At 43.4% G+C, this 15,650-nt stretch overlaps 1 protein-coding gene across 2 annotated transcripts in view; it reads left to right on the top strand.

Annotated features, from left to right (window-relative positions):
- The window catches only part of Hip14 (palmitoyltransferase Hip14), a 139,729-nt gene that overhangs the window by 44,527 nt on the left and 79,552 nt on the right, over positions 1 to 15,650 (top strand). For both annotated transcript variants that reach the window (XM_050182741.2, XM_055073304.1), the window contains exons 8-11: positions 3,775 to 3,875; positions 6,545 to 6,669; positions 7,212 to 7,368; positions 8,147 to 8,230. In XM_050182741.2, coding sequence (XP_050038698.1) covers positions 3,775 to 3,875; positions 6,545 to 6,669; positions 7,212 to 7,368; positions 8,147 to 8,230 — 467 coding nt within the window. The remainder of the gene's footprint in view (positions 1 to 3,774; positions 3,876 to 6,544; positions 6,670 to 7,211; positions 7,369 to 8,146; positions 8,231 to 15,650) is intronic.

Here is a 15,650-nt window from a genome sequence, read left to right as displayed (position 1 = left end):
GCGGCAGGTGTTTTCGTCCAGGCGGTCCAGGTGTCGGCGCCCCAAGAGAGCGAGTCTCCCCCGGTGGCGCGCTTTTATGCCTTTTTACCTTTTTGCGAGGGGAAGTCCTCCTCACCCGCCGGATACGTTTCCCTTTCCCGTGAGCCGCGTGGGGGGAGAGGGGTACGCGCGTCACAAGAGCGACGGAGAAAGGGAGGGCGCGTAGTGCCTCTCTCCCTTGTCTACGCCGGCACAACCCGTCCGCCACGTGTGAACGGGACGACGCGGGTACGCGGGAGGAAATGGAGGCGGGTGCTCCCCACACCGCTAACAGCGGTTGTCAGCGGTGGCGTTCCACTGACGATGGTTTGCGGTGGGGGCGTTCGTGTTGTGGCGGAGCCACTGCCAGCTGCCCGTGACATAAACGCTGGTCTTCTCTGTAGGAACAGCACTGGGCACGTATACGATTTCCTCTCGTCCACCGGCCTCTTTGTGTCTCGGACTTGAGCTCGCATACAGTGCCTTTGCCCGTATGGCAAGCACTACCCTGTGTTGATCCTTTCTGGACGCCAAGCCGAAAATCAGTGCCTAGTGCTTGCGTGTGGTCGAACTGCACCGAGTTGCACTTATCGGAGGCCCATGCCAAAGGAGATTGCCCGCGCTCTCGTGAGTTGGCGCAGCGGTTATCGCGAAAGCAAACAGCATAGCTGTGAGGACTTCTCCCAGTGGCGTGTCGCGGGAGCCTTTCCTCTCGCAGCGAAGTGCTATAGGTGGCCCTGTCTGTATTTTCGCTCTTGGCGCCGGGGCCCTTTGGTCCCCGCAAACCCTGGGACTGGCCGTTTGTGCAGAGTTGGGTGCCACCGGAGATAATGAGTGGGTTTTTGCCAACTCGGGGCAATACTGTGTTCTCTTGAGTGTGTAGCACTTGGTAACTCCTTTGTGGCCTGACAGTGCATGCAGTGATGCGCTAGGCAATGGCTGACGTGGCCTTGTGGCTCGCTAAGCGCGAACTCGCAATGGTCGGTACTCCTGTGAGACCATAGGACCACCGCTATAACTTCAGTGCTCCAGCTTTGGGGTGTTCATATGCTTTGCCAGCTTGCATCAGTGCAGCTTGCTGTGTGGTTTTGTGTTGCTCTCTTGTGGTAGTCACATGCGCTCGGTGAGTCACATTTTCATGTATGAAGTGTTGCTGACTTGAGTTGGTGGCAGAAAGTGCTAGGTAGTGTCTGCGAACACATCTCAGCCCATCTGTACGTACCATAGTTTGACACAGCGCGGCACTTGCTTTCCTCCTCCATCGGGGGCAGCGGATGCTGAGTGTGCTGACTCACGGTGGAGAAAATGAACTAAGAAGCTTACCAGAGCAAGTATGCGACCAGTATGGTCACCAACGTGGCAACAAGGAAAGTCAAATGCAAAGTCATAGAGGCTGAGACAATCTCATGGGGGGTGGCAATGGAAAAGAAACCTGCTATGGGCAACTACATAAGAGGGAAAAACGAAATCAGGAGAGAAATATTTTATAACTCAAAGGGAAGCTCTTTACTCTTCGAAGCCAGATCAAGATGCCTTAGAACACATATATATAAAGCGAGGTACAACAGGGAGGAAGAAGTGTGTGCTTGCTCTGGTAGAGCTAGGGAAACGATGGAACATGTTTTATTAGAATGTGAAGATATGTGCTCAGTGGTCGGTTCAGGCTCCTCTGGCCTCCTTGAAGCCCTTGGGTTTAAGGACAGCAAGGGGAAAATAAACATGCCCACAATGGAGACTAGTAAGAGGTGATTGGAGGTTTGTTGGCGGAAAAGTATGGAGACCACAAACAACGAAGGCGTACACAAAGTTCCCAGTAATGGTTCAAAAAGTTTGATGCTGAGAATTCTTTGTTTTTGTGTGTTCTTTCCTTTTTCAGAAATATAGGTAGGACATTAGACAAACTAAGAACAAGAGCTTGGTGGCGCTACCCACCACACCGTTTCAAAGGGGATGCTCTAGCATCCATCTGTCCGTTCAAGTGCAGTGTTATACATACTTTGTGGCATAATGTTTTAGGCAGTAAATGCATTAACTGTCCTGGATATCTCATGCTCCTGAAAGAGCTGTCAGGTTTTTCGGCCCCGTGCTAAAAACATGCAGTAGGTCTATCGTCGCGGGCCGTTGTGTCATGTCGTGAAGCCTCCTTTTTGGGCAATTTACCGACACTGTGCAGGGAGATGTATTGTGAGCCCACAAAGCTGTATGTGAACAGGTTTTCCACATTTGCAGATGTGTAAACGCAGTTAGATGAGCAATGCACTCCTCCCCCGTCTACTTCCTGATTTAACCAGGCATCCGCAGGTATTTTAGAAACAGATGGCCAAATAAGTGCTGTCAAGCACTTGTCACATTTGGTTTTGTTTATAATTCTTTGAGCTACATAGCCTTTCATGTAGTAAATAATTACTAAATCATTACTGTTAAATTTCGATATAATTGGGTAGATAAAATCAGCAATTCACTTCGTTATATCAAAATTTCGTTATATTAAAATTCGACCTTTTATGCAAATAAGTATAGTTGACAATGGATCTTTCTTACAAGGAAGGGGCCGCATAATTTTCCGAGTGATTGGGCAATCAGGAAAAGGAAGTTTAAATAAGGAAAAAATTTCATTTTGTTTAACTTGAAAGTCGTAACGAAAGATAAGGTTTCATGCCGTGCCAATGATATCTTCACATCATCGGTGCAAAATGAAGCCAACAACGCTTTCACATCCTCTCCGACCCTGTAGCTGATAGTATCATCTGCAGTAGGATGACGCTATCAAGAAAAGCGCCAGCAGCGGGGCGTGAATGCTTCTTGTGCCTCTCGTCAACACGTCTCCGAAACTTGAGAATACACAACCTCCAGCACTAAATGTGCGAAGACAGCTTACATTATGACACGCCATCTCGGCACGCCCATTCTTTGCACATGCTGCAGATTAGATCTAAATAAGGCACGCAGACTGCGTATGCACTCAGTTGCGCTGACATCCACGCACTGTCATGGCCATGCTGGAAAAGGAGACGCATGCCAACTTGCCCCACTCCCTCTCCTATGTGCACTTGATGCTTGCTGCACTCGTCAAGCCCCCATCCTTCTGTGCTCACCCTTGGACGCTTTCACTTACACTCAAAGCATACAGCACGCTGGTCGCGATAGGATATTATCGAACTTGGACTTTATACGGAACATGACATTGCTTCACTTTAGCGGTCACGTGACTTGAGAGTTGCATCTGCAAGCAGCTGCATCATTTGTAAAGCGAAGCAAACATCTTAAAGATTTGTCACACCTCTGTATCATTTTGGCTGTGCACAGCTCGGAAACTTTTCAACTATGCTTCACTGCACTGTTTTCATGGAAACCTGCGATATCTTGTGCTTGTGCCTCGCACCACCACGCAGCTGTTGTGTGACATGGTGCCACACGACACACAGTCCCACGAAGACCTCTACACTTTCTTCTCCTATGGGCAAAACAAAAAAAAATAGTACAAACAAGCTAAGGCACAGCGTAAACTCAGTAGTCCAACACACCCAACACACCCATTCTGCTACGCCTGGATAAGAGCCGCCTCTATCCAAGTAGTGGTGGCAAGTGGTCAACTCCTGTTTCCCGTCCTTGCGCATTCATTGCTGTGTGGCGTAGGTCACAGCACCTATGTATGTTTTTATCAAGTGGCCAGTGCTTTGTACATACCCAAGGCATTTCTGTGCATGTGATGTGCTGTGATTTCAGATATTTGGTCTCTACATTTTGTCATTTCAGATGTTTATTTGATGAACGCACTATGAATGTTCTCCCGATGGCTGTGTACCTGGCTACTAAATTCTGGATGTATATCACGTGGATGACAGACCTGTGGCCTTGTATCCTTCTTGTTCTCACGAATCTACAATACACTAGGTAGGATGTTGCAAAGAGATTATCTGTTGCTTCATAGATGTTTAAACCTCATTAGTAGGAAACCTTGCTGTTGTGCTCTTGGTCTCTTTCGGTTTGGTCTCTCTTGGTTTACACTTATCAAAGCAATCGAAAAAAGTTTGTTCTTGTGCTTGAACAGGAGCCATTTATGGCTGGTGTTACTACACTACTGGAGTCTTCGACTTTGCTCAACTATGTGAACCAATTTTTCTTTTTTGCAAACAGAGAAACTGCGAAAATGCTTGAATGGTAGGACACTCCAGAAAGACAGGCTTCTGTGAAAAAAATCTATTGCCCTTACAACACGACCTGTAAAAAAGAAAATTGTTTACAGGCAACATGCAGGCAATTTTCGAACCAATTTTGCTGAAAAAGAGGTACTTAGAATCTGGCACATATATGGTATTTGCACAGGTTATGAGCACAGATAATTTTTATCTGGGCTATTTTAATTGGGAATGTGTGTAATATTTTTTTTTTTTTTCAAATTTGAGGCTCCAGAAAAGAAAGGAAGCAGTCGTCAATGAACTGCTGAAGTATGAAGAGCAAGCTAAAGCCCTAAAACACAGTGAAGTGGAAGACCTGGCAAACAAAGCGGGGCTCCTGGAAACTTACCGTATGCTGTGAATGGCGTGCATAGCGACCATGAAAGCTATGTCAGAACAGAGAAGGCAGTACGCAGAGAACTGGCTGCTACTGTCTACTGTTACATATTCGTTAGACGTCAAGCTACAGGTTTCTTTGGGCAAGCAACATATTGTCTTTGCCCTGTGTTAGAGCCGTAAGGAAATACATTGCTACCATAGAGATGAAATGTGGTTTCGATTAGGACTTCTTGCAGCACTGAAAAAGAAATTGGATGTGAAATCTAGCTTCCGAAGGCATGACATGCTTCTCTTTGATGCGGTACATGTGAGGGAAAGATTATGTGTAGACTCAATAATGCTAACCTACATTGGCCTCATTGACTACAGTGAGGGTAGCAGGGAAACATCTATCCTGGCCGACCACAAACTTGTGTTTATGTTTTGATCCTTCGAAGAAAATTATTCACAATCTAGTGGGGTGTTTGCATTAAGGAGAGCGACAAAGGGAACTGTTTTGAGCCAGTTGGTGCTGCAAGCGATAGCAATGTTGGAAAATGAAGGCACGGTTGTTGATGGCATTGTATGTGATGGCGCCAGCACCAACAGAAAAATGTGGACTGAGCTTGGTGTCAGTGAGAAAATGGACACAGCCAAACACTTCTTTGAGCAACCTGTGTCTGGAGAGCAAAAGGTGTACGTATTTTCAGATGAGCCGCACGTCTTTAAGTGCATGACTGCTAAAGCCGCGTCTGCTCAAAGTAAAACGAGCAGATGGCCAAAGCCAATCTATGGCTTTGGCCATCAACTGAGCCGAATGTGTTCATTATGCTGGAGATATGGCAGGTACTGTGTAGTTTACTGAACCTATGGATGACGTGTTTAATGCAGTGAACAGGCGACATCCAGGTGATGGAGTTCACAAAAAAAGGCAAGGACATCCCTGTAATGAGGGAATCACAATGGCTCAACGACTGGGAACATGATCTCAACTTTGGTGTTATCATCAAACATTCATGACTCCGTTAACAGCTGAGGGCCTCCGAGTATCCCTCTTATCTTCATTAGACCTGACAAAACACCTGCGAACAGAATGCGGCTTCAAATATGTTCTCACTGCAAAATTCGGTTAGGACCCTGTAGAACGATCTTTCGGAAAAGCCTGATTAGCTGCAGGTGAACCCCGACATGCCGACATTCCTTCAGCTGTACAGAACGCTCGCCGTGTGCACTCTGCTGAACCTGCCTATGTTTGGCAACTGCGAAGCGGGAGAGGAAGCTCCTGATCTTAATTTTGCTGCCTTTAGAGCTGCATTCATGGATGAGAAACTAGACCAGTCGAACCTCCTATACATGCTCAAAGCAAAGCTGGACGGTCTGATTGAAACTGAAGAGTGAGTGTGATGATAGCGTGCGACATGACTACAGCAGTGCCGCTGTTGTTGACGCCATACTGAACAGCGTTCGTCAGTCAAAAAATGATGAAGCTGCTTTCCTGTGCAAACAGCACGCAGTCTCTTTCAGTCACAACCCCTAGTAGGCAGGAGGCAACGCTGACATTCTGCAGGGCCACAAGGTGCTCTCACGCACTCGAACTCAGTTATTCGAAATGCTTCACCGTGCTGATTTCTTTTTTAAAAGAACATGGACGACTGTGATGTGTTCTGGGGCATCATTGAACACATTCTCTGTAATCTTTCACTGACCTTCCCATGCAACAAGCACAAGGATGAGGCCATTGAAAAAATGTCGCGGTATTGCGTCGCTATGCGCGTGAAACAACACTGCCTCTGCAAAGCAAGGGACAGTGTAAAAGTGTAGCAAGAGAAAGAAAAGCTATCAAGGCTGTGTACAAACTAAGTCCAGAAAATACTGTGCACATTTGTGAGTGAATTTCTGTGTGTGCCTATGGATTTTTGTCATATGATTATGCATGTGGCTAAGTGAATGTTGGTTTGAAGTTATGCAAAGAGGCTATATTTTGCATGCTTTCTTACTCTACCCAGTAGAACCTTGACTTGAGCTTAAAGATGTTGGCACCCTTTGGGTCAATGTGGGCTTTGTGATCTCATCTGTGCCACTGTTCTACTCTTTCTACAAGTCGTGGCGGGCAGATCCAGGCATCATCATCGCCAACGTGGAACAAAAGTACAGGGTGAGATTGCGGATGTGTGCCTGCCTCGTTGCCTATGACCAGTCACTTGCCAATCAGCCTGTTATTTGTGCTTGACACCTCAGATGCACAGAGCATTGTTACCAACTTTGTGTTGTTGAAGACAAGTGGAATGATGCTTGGCGGACAGCAAACAGCAGCAGTGGAAAATATAAAAATGCACTCTTTTTACATGCTGTTTTGTATGTCACTGTCTGCATGTCCTGCATGCATGTCATGTGTTCTCAGTAGCAGTAGCTATAAATTGACAAATTCTGTGCTGAAAGCCTAATTTTTTGTAGTTGTGCCAGAAGACATGAACTGGAGGTACGGTACTTAATGATTTAGCTTAGACTTATTTCAAGGAAATAGGCACAGGTGCTTTTTTGGTGCATGATAATGATGCCAATCCACTTATTGATACCTGCTTATGAGGACAGTGACTGACAGATTGTGTTAGACATCTCAAAAGATATTTTTGGAGCCGGGGCTGTGCCTCTTGTTGGTGGTATATGTTGACCTCTTTAAGAGGGCTTGTGGCGCAGACGATAGTGGAGCTGGCCGAGCGAGATGGCTTCGACCCGGCCGTGTTCTGCAGCACCTGCCTTGTGCGTCGGCCACTACGCTCCAAGCATTGTTCTGTGTGCAACCACTGTGTGGCTCGCTTCGACCACCACTGCCCTTGGGTCAACAACTGTGTTGGTGAGGACCTGCATGCATGCACAATATGGATGAGTTCTTGTCCAAGCAGATGATCTAAGAGTGCTGAGGCAGTTGTATTGCATCTCCACTGCGGCAGCTCAAGGCCTATAATGTTTACAAAACCTACATTCCATTTCATACATAGCAGGCAATGTTACGAAGGCTAGGGAGACTTCTCCTACTGCTTGCATACACAACCAAAAAATAGTGTGTCACATGTGAGGGCCTTCATCCCATGATACCCTTTGTCGTTTCATTGATGCCATTCCATCTCCATCATGCTGTCATTGTGACTGTGTCCTCATCATACAGTCATTGTCAGGCCATCACGGTCATGACAGCGATCGAGTTGCCCCGAGACATGTTGCATGCTATATTCAAAGCAATGGAAATCTTAGAATGATCACTAGGAATTTTAATTAGAGTTGTCTTCAGCAATACAGTGTGTTGCTACTGTGCTTCAATGCTAATCGCATTAATGTTGACAGCCATCATTAGATGGGTTTCGCAGGAATCTTTTCATCATCACTTAGGCTACTATACATACAATAAGAGCTCGAATGCACTTCATCAAGCACCTCTGTGTACTGTAGCTATTTAATGAGTGAGTGGATTTGTGATGGGCTTCAATATTCACTGTCAAAACTTTAGTCAGCCTCTCAGCAACTCTACAAAAATGCTGCAGTGAGCGGGGCGGTAAAAGTTTGCTTTGGTTGTTCAAATTGTAGAGTCTCGTCAGGTCACTTGCTAATGAGGATATTGATTTGTCTCTTTGCAGGGGCTGGGAACCATGTTTACTTTGTCAACTATTTAATTTTCCTTCTGGGCATGCTAGGCTGGTCATGGTACGGCTGCTTTGCATGTAAGTGCTCACCTTTGAGTGTGAGGCAACATTCTGAATCATTCACAAACTGCTTCAATGTACGATATAGTTTGATCTATTCAAACAACTTGCAGATAAGAGAGATTTGACTTACAACGGTAATAATGTTTATTGCATCACCCTACTGCACACATGACATAGGGAACAAGCAGTAAAAGCTGCAGGAAATGCCACCATGACAGAGACACATGCTTCTATACATTAAATGCAGTGCCACAGGAACAGAACAATTCACCTTTGTACAATATAACCATGAGAAGGTTACAGTGAACAAAAAAACAAAAAAAGAGAAGGTGCAACAAAACAAGATGTGCTGTACCTTGAGTAGATGAATTTCCACAAAGCTCAACCTACGAGCGACGGTCAGGGAAGAGCATGATGCTCCTCCACTCAGCAACACATTTTACAGAATTTTTCATGCATCGCGGCTGATGCCTAAAGCACGCTTGCCCGGCAAATCGTGAAGCGCTAATTTTAGGGCACATGCGCTGCTGCAGTGAAGCAATTTGAATTATCACAATTTCACTGCATATTTATGACAAAGTCGGCAAAGTTTTTCAAGCTTATGGTTACCGGAAGTTTTATTTCCAGAAGTCGGTCAGCCTGGATTGTTTACGCTTCACGGTAAGCAAAGGTGTTACGGGAGTCTCACAGTCCATTAAAAGAGCCATTGCAATATCATTGTGTTGTGCTCCGATAACGTTTCTGATGAGGTCAAAAGCATCCATTACTCAAAGTAGTCGCTAGAGTCAGTGTGTCTTGCGGATTGTGTTCTTCTCCAGATGACGAGACAGTGTCATGTTTCTGCACGCTCTCAGTGATCTCAGAATCTGTCAATTCATGTGGAATTTCCCGTTGACATTGATGTTAACGAAGTCATCGAGCTGAACATCAACGGGCACAAATCCCTTGTCGTCGAGCGTCATCCACCGTGAAGCAATTAAAAGGTCATCTTTGTCTTCAGCTGAGCTAGTCACTGCTTGGGTGTTCCTAAATCCAGAGTGCCTCAAGCAGTTCGATATGATCTCGTGCTTCAATGTGCTTTACGCACTAGCCATCATTTGCAGTGCCATATATAGGTTGATCTCTCCAATGCTATTCACAGCATGCTCCAGGTCTCTGAATAACAGGAGTTATTCAGAGACCTGGAGTGGGAAGAATTGGGGATTAAAGTTAATGGAGAATACCTTAGTAACTTGCAATTCGCTGATATTATTGCCTTGCTTAGTAACTCAGTAGACCAATTGCAATGCATGCTCACTGACCTGGAGAGGCAAAGCAGAAGGGTAGGTCTAAAAATTAATCTGCAGAAAACTAAAGTAATGTTTAACAATCTAGGAAGGGAACAGCAGTTTACGATAGGTAGCGAGGCAGTTGAAGTGGTAAGGGAATACATCTACTTAGGGCAGGTAGTGACCACAGATCTGGATCATGAGACTGAAATAATCAGAAGAATGGGCTGGGGTGTGTTTGGCAGGCATTCTCAGATCATGAACAGCAGGTTGCCATTATTCCTCAAGAGAAAAGCGTGTAACAGCTGTGTCTTACCAGTACTCAGGTATGGGGCAGAAACCTGGAGGCTTTTGAAAAGGGTTCTAAAAGGGTTGAGGACGACGCAACGAGCTATGGAAAGAAGAATGATAAGGGATAAGAAAAGAGCAGATTAGGTGAGGGAACAAACGCGGGTTAATGACATTTTAGTTGAAATCAAGAAAAAGAAATGGGCATGGGCAGGACATGTAATGAGGAGGGAAGATAACCGATGGTCATTAAGGGTTACGGACTGGATTCCAAAGGAAGGGAAGCATAGCAGGGGGCAGCAGAAAGTTAGGTGGGCGGATGAGGATTAGATTAAGAAGTTTGCAGGGACGACATGGCCATAATTAGTACATGACCGGGGTCATTGGAGAAGTATGGGAGAGGCCTTTGCCCTGCAGTGGGCGTAACCAGGCTGATGATAATTATGATGATGATGATATAGGTTGATTCTCGTCTCTCGGCCAGTTTCAATGTTTTGTGGAGCAGAATGCACTGCTCTAATCTGCTGCTGCAGTACGCACATTTCAGGCTCGCACTCACACCTTAGTGCAATGGCTGGATCAGTGATGCACAATTTGGAAGGAACTACTTCACCTCTGTGTTCGTTAAAACCAAAACGATTGTGCCCGTGGTACAATTTCACACAGTTATGTGACTAGACATTAACACGTCTAAAGAAAAGTGACACCTCACACAAACACATTATACAAGAATTCCATGCTCTTCAGTACAAATAACAGAATAACATGTAATTTTACACTGGTGACTCTAAAACAAAAAAACACATGGGTGTAGGGGCTGTAATGGAAAATTGGGAAACAAGTATTCGATTACCAAGACATGCCTCTGTTTTCACTGCTGAAGTTTATGCTATATGGGTTGTAGTTAAAAAAATTATCACTGACAAACACAAAAATACAGTCATGTGCACAATCAATCAATCAAATCAACCAATCAGTCAGTCAATCACAAAACTTTATTCCATCCGCAAATCTGTTCTTTTGTGGAAGATGAGGGCTCGAAAAAAAAGTAGATCTATCCACTTGAGAAGCTTCAAACCCCTGTTTATATGGCATACAGTGAGAGCGTGGGAATACAAAATGTGTGAACACATTATACAATGATAATTCCCTAAGGCATTCATGACAATAAATTCATCGATGCTTTATACAATTTTAACACTGCGGAAAAGAAATTATTCGGAAATCTTGAATAAAATTATACTTAATGTGTAGCTTTTGCACAAAAGAAATTCATCTATTTTTCCCAACAAAAAAATGCCTTGATTGCACAGTTCCCAGTTGTTTCTAATTTCATTCCGTATTGATGAAGTTCGTTTAACAGCTTTGGAAGCGTGTGACGAAGCATTTGTTTTGTTAACATAAGGCATGTAAAGGGTATTTTCCAGATATCATCACTGCATGAATTATAAGACCTTGGGAGTGGTGTCAACTCTGAAAGTGTACGTAGAAGTCCATCTGAATACTATTTATATTTTCTGGCTAGATTTAAAGCGTACAATTTATACACAGTTACAAGATTGTATTTTATAAATAGAGGTTTTGTGTGCGCAGTTTTTTCAATGCAAGCAATGTGACGAAGTGCTTTCGTTTGTAATATAAGTAGCTGGTTCAGGTTTGTTAGCGTGTGAAGATAATAGCTTTTGTTTTAGCTATGTTAATTTCAAACGAATTTATTATGCTCCAATTGTGTAGATCGCGGAGAGCTTCATTAATATTACTTTGAAGAGTTTCATAGCGATGACTGTGAAAAAGAATTGTTGTATCATCTGCGTAAGTTACATACTCTGTGCCATGGTTACCTTGTGTAATGTCATTTATATAGAAATTAAATAGAAGTGGTCCAAATATGCTCCCTTGGGGGACACCTGAGGTAACTGCTTTGCACGGAGATAAATTTCCCTGAATGCAAACACATTGCATTCTATGTTGCAGGTAGGATGTTATAAGCGTGAGCGGTGTGCCTCTAATTCCATATAATTCAAGTTTTTTAGTTAGCGTTAAATGGTTTAGACGGTCTAACGCCTTCGAGAAGTCGATATATATACCAGCTATCAGGCGTTTTTCATTGAAGGCTTTTAGAATGATTTCTTTTTTGCATGACAAGGGCAAATTCTGCAGACCTGCCTTTTCTGAATCCGAATTGGGTGGGGCTAATCAAATTGTACTTGTTGACAAACCCAATTATTCTAGCGTACATAATTTTTTTCTAAACCTTTGGAGAACATGGGCAGTATGGATATTGGCTTGTTATTTGATAAGTTGTTTTTTTTTTCTCCACCTTTGAATATCGTAATAACTTTTGCTATTTGCATTTTCTTTGGAAAAACACCTGTCGAGAGAGCTAGATTATAAATGTGCATGAGCTGTGGCAGTATGATGTCAAGAACGTACTTTACTGGCCTGGATTGAATGTTGTCAATATCAAACGTTAAGCTGTTCTTAAGAGATTTGTACACATTATTTCACTCTCAGTTGTGGGATTCATATATATGCTCGTTGAATTTCTCGAGATCCCATTTACTGCCTCCGTAGAATGAGAGCTAGTGACTAGATTTATGAAGTAGTGATTAAATTCTTCTGCTAATTCAGCTCCTTGTTTAAATTGATTGTTCAGTGTTATTTCACGAGCCTCTGCATTTTTTGGTACCTGATTTAGTAGCTCAATAATTTTGCTCCACATTAAGTCCAATTTCTGTTTTCTCCCGATATAGAAGTAACTGTAGAGATAGTTTCGGTTTGCATTCCATAATAAGGCATTAGTTTTGTTTCTGTGTGTCCGAAATGTGTCCCAGTCATCAGTGTTATGGGTTTGGAGGAACCTGTTAAGAAGCGTATCTTTATTTTTAGTCATTTTAAGGCATTCCTTATTTATCCAAGGTTTGCACGCTTTTTTACTTTTTTGTGTATGATATATGGAAATGACTTCCAGTATGCATCAAGAAATAGGCACAAGAATTCGTCATATGCATCATCAGAGGTGTGAGACATGTATAAGGCATCCTATTTTATTTTTATAAGATGATTGCGAAAATTCTGCAATGTTTCTTCGCAAATATCTTGAATTCTCTTGGTTTGTGGAAATGTCCTACGGTCTTGATTAAGCACTTTTGCCAAAAAAAAAAAAATAGGTAAGTGATCACTAATGCTTGATGCCAATACACCACCAGTAACATTGTGCTCTGGTAGGTTTGTTATAAATAGGTGAATTGATGTATTCGTTGTCTTTTTCACTCGTGTGAAATCTCTAATCACATTAGTCGAACAGTATGAAAATAGCATTGTAACTTGTGTTGAGCATTTCAGTAATTCAGCATGTCGATGTTAAAATCACCCCCAGTATTAGTACCAGGTCGTTTTCACTTGCATAGTTCAATAAACCTTCCAAATACACAATGAATGTATCCACAATTCCATCTGGAGGGTGGTACATTACAGCTACAATATGTTTCTCTGATACAATAGCAACGCACTTTGCATCATGTGTTGTAAATGAAAATTCAGGAAGTAGGTCACAAGTAATGCACTTTTTGATATTCAGTAACACTCCTCCACCACGTTTATCTTGGCAGTTTAGACAAAAAGTCTGGTAATTATCAATCACTATAGCATCGCAGTCCGAATTAAACCACATTTTGGTCAGCATAATTATGTTGAACTTAAAACAAGATTGGTTCAAGAAGAGGTTTAGCAAGTCCTATTTGTGGTAGGCAGATCTGATGTTTAAGTGGAAGCACGTTAGTCCAATATCATTTTTGGAAGGTGCAAGTCTGTTAACGTCTTCAGGTTGCAATGCCATTATGGATTGGAGTGATGTTTAAAGGCGTGACGCCATTCACTCAAACTATTTTCGCAATGTCACTTTCAGTGCTTACGCGAAGTACTGTGGACTGTTCGTCGTTTCAAGCAAACATCTTTCCATCCCTTGTCCATACGAATTTCCATTGGCATGCCTTTTTCTTACTGATTACCATTCCAACCAACTTCTTGAGAGTAGCGCAGAGATGCTCAGTAACAAATACTGGCTTATTACTTGAGTGACCGATGTCATTAGTCGAGAGCCTAGTTTTCCTTGCTTTGAGCAGAAAGGCGTCACACTTTGAGCAGCTCTGAACTCTTTGAAGGTCAATGACGAAAATGTACAATGTTGCGAACAAGTCCAAAAATGGTTGATGCCGTATATTTGCGGCACCATCTGTACGTTTAAAAAGCACGCAAATTTCCTAACTTTTTCTTTTCTATCATGTGCTGCCACTATGTGGGAATACAGGGAATCTTTTTTCGCGTGCCTCCCTCTCTCGCTTTTCATTGCGTGGTTTGTTTCAGAGCTACTTTGCTCCCACGCGTGTCTATACTACCGCTCGTGCATTGGCGCGCACGCAAGTGGGCAGCGGTTTTGGGTTTTGTTCTGCGGGTGGTTTCGGCTTCTTGCACTCGCGAAACTAATGGCTATCTCGTTACTAATCACTCGAAGGGCAACCACTTGTTTCTTGCTCATTTACTGCTCACGGGGGTGCGCATAGGAAGGATGCTGCCATGCATGCGTTTCCGTACCTTTCTTTTTGACACTCGCGAAAACTAATTGCCTCTGATTGGCGATAAGATGAAGATTAGCGGAAGTTTGTTACACGTTTTGCTTTTTTGACGGGCACACAACCATGCAGTTTTCTTCAGTGTGCGCACCTACGCAGTTCAATTACGCTATGGACGTAACTATTGGTGTAAGAGCACGAACAGGTGAGAGTTGCGAAATATTCTCGTGTGCACATTTTCAAAGCCTTGAACTATGTGTATAACAATGCATCAAATTTTTAACTCTTATCACTTTATTTGCTTTTTTATTGTTGTTATTCATGAATCAAGAGTACATATATACCAAGGCAAATTATTTTTTTCTCAGTTTACGGTCACCCTAGAAAAATGACGGTACATATTTTTCAAAGTAAGTCCCTAAGAAGAATTGGAATCTGCAATAAAAAAATCGACCCTCAAAGGGTTAAATTCCACTATTATGTTTGAACAAGAAGAATCATTCCTGGTTTTCACTCTGTGGCAAACATCAATGACGCTTACGGTTACTGGCTTATTCAGAGCTGTACCCACTTGATTCAGTATTTCATGCAGATTTTCATTCCTATCCTCCTCTATCCCCTTGATTTCCACATTGCAGTTCCTACAGTATTGCTCGCTATTTGTGATCTGTAAGCTTTTTCACAGTCTTATCACATTCTTTCAGCGTTAGGTTCTCTTTTTTGAGAGCTTCGTTCTGTTTTCGCAGCATGTCGTTTTTCACTTTGCTTTCTTCAAATTTCAGACTTAGGAACTCGTGAACTTAGGAACTGGTTCCTTAAGTACATTAAACAGGGTGTCTACCAACCGGGAAAACCGAGAATTCTCAGGGATATTGAGTAGTCTTGAAAAACTCGAGCAAAACTCAGGGAATTTGGGCTTCTATCAGGGAAAATTAGCTAAAATTTTATTGAAAGGGAACGAAAGTCACGGTAATGCTGGCTCGAGTAACAGACAGGAATTGTAACAAATCATCTTTGACGCCCTGTCGTCGGCTGGAGGAGTTGCCAGTACAGTGAACGACTGAATTTTCGGACGGCTTCGCGATACCACCACGTACCCCATAGAGTCAATATATCAGAACGTCTGAAATTTCGGACGCAAGAACCGTTCGCCGTCTGATTTTCCAGAGTTCTTTGCTGGGACCGCCGGTCCGAAATGGCATTAATCAAAGCCACCACCGCTGCCATTTTGGTTACCTCGCCACCTCGAACCGGTGCTCTCGCACGCAGATCCGCTGGCAGCCATAGCCACCACGGTGGCAACGCTAG

Source organism: Dermacentor andersoni, chromosome 4 (genome assembly GCF_023375885.2).
Source record: "Dermacentor andersoni chromosome 4, qqDerAnde1_hic_scaffold, whole genome shotgun sequence".
Classification (NCBI taxonomy): domain Eukaryota; kingdom Metazoa; phylum Arthropoda; class Arachnida; order Ixodida; family Ixodidae; genus Dermacentor; species Dermacentor andersoni.
The sequence above is the reverse complement of the archived record's forward strand: the minus strand, read 5'-3'. Positions and strand labels throughout refer to the sequence as shown.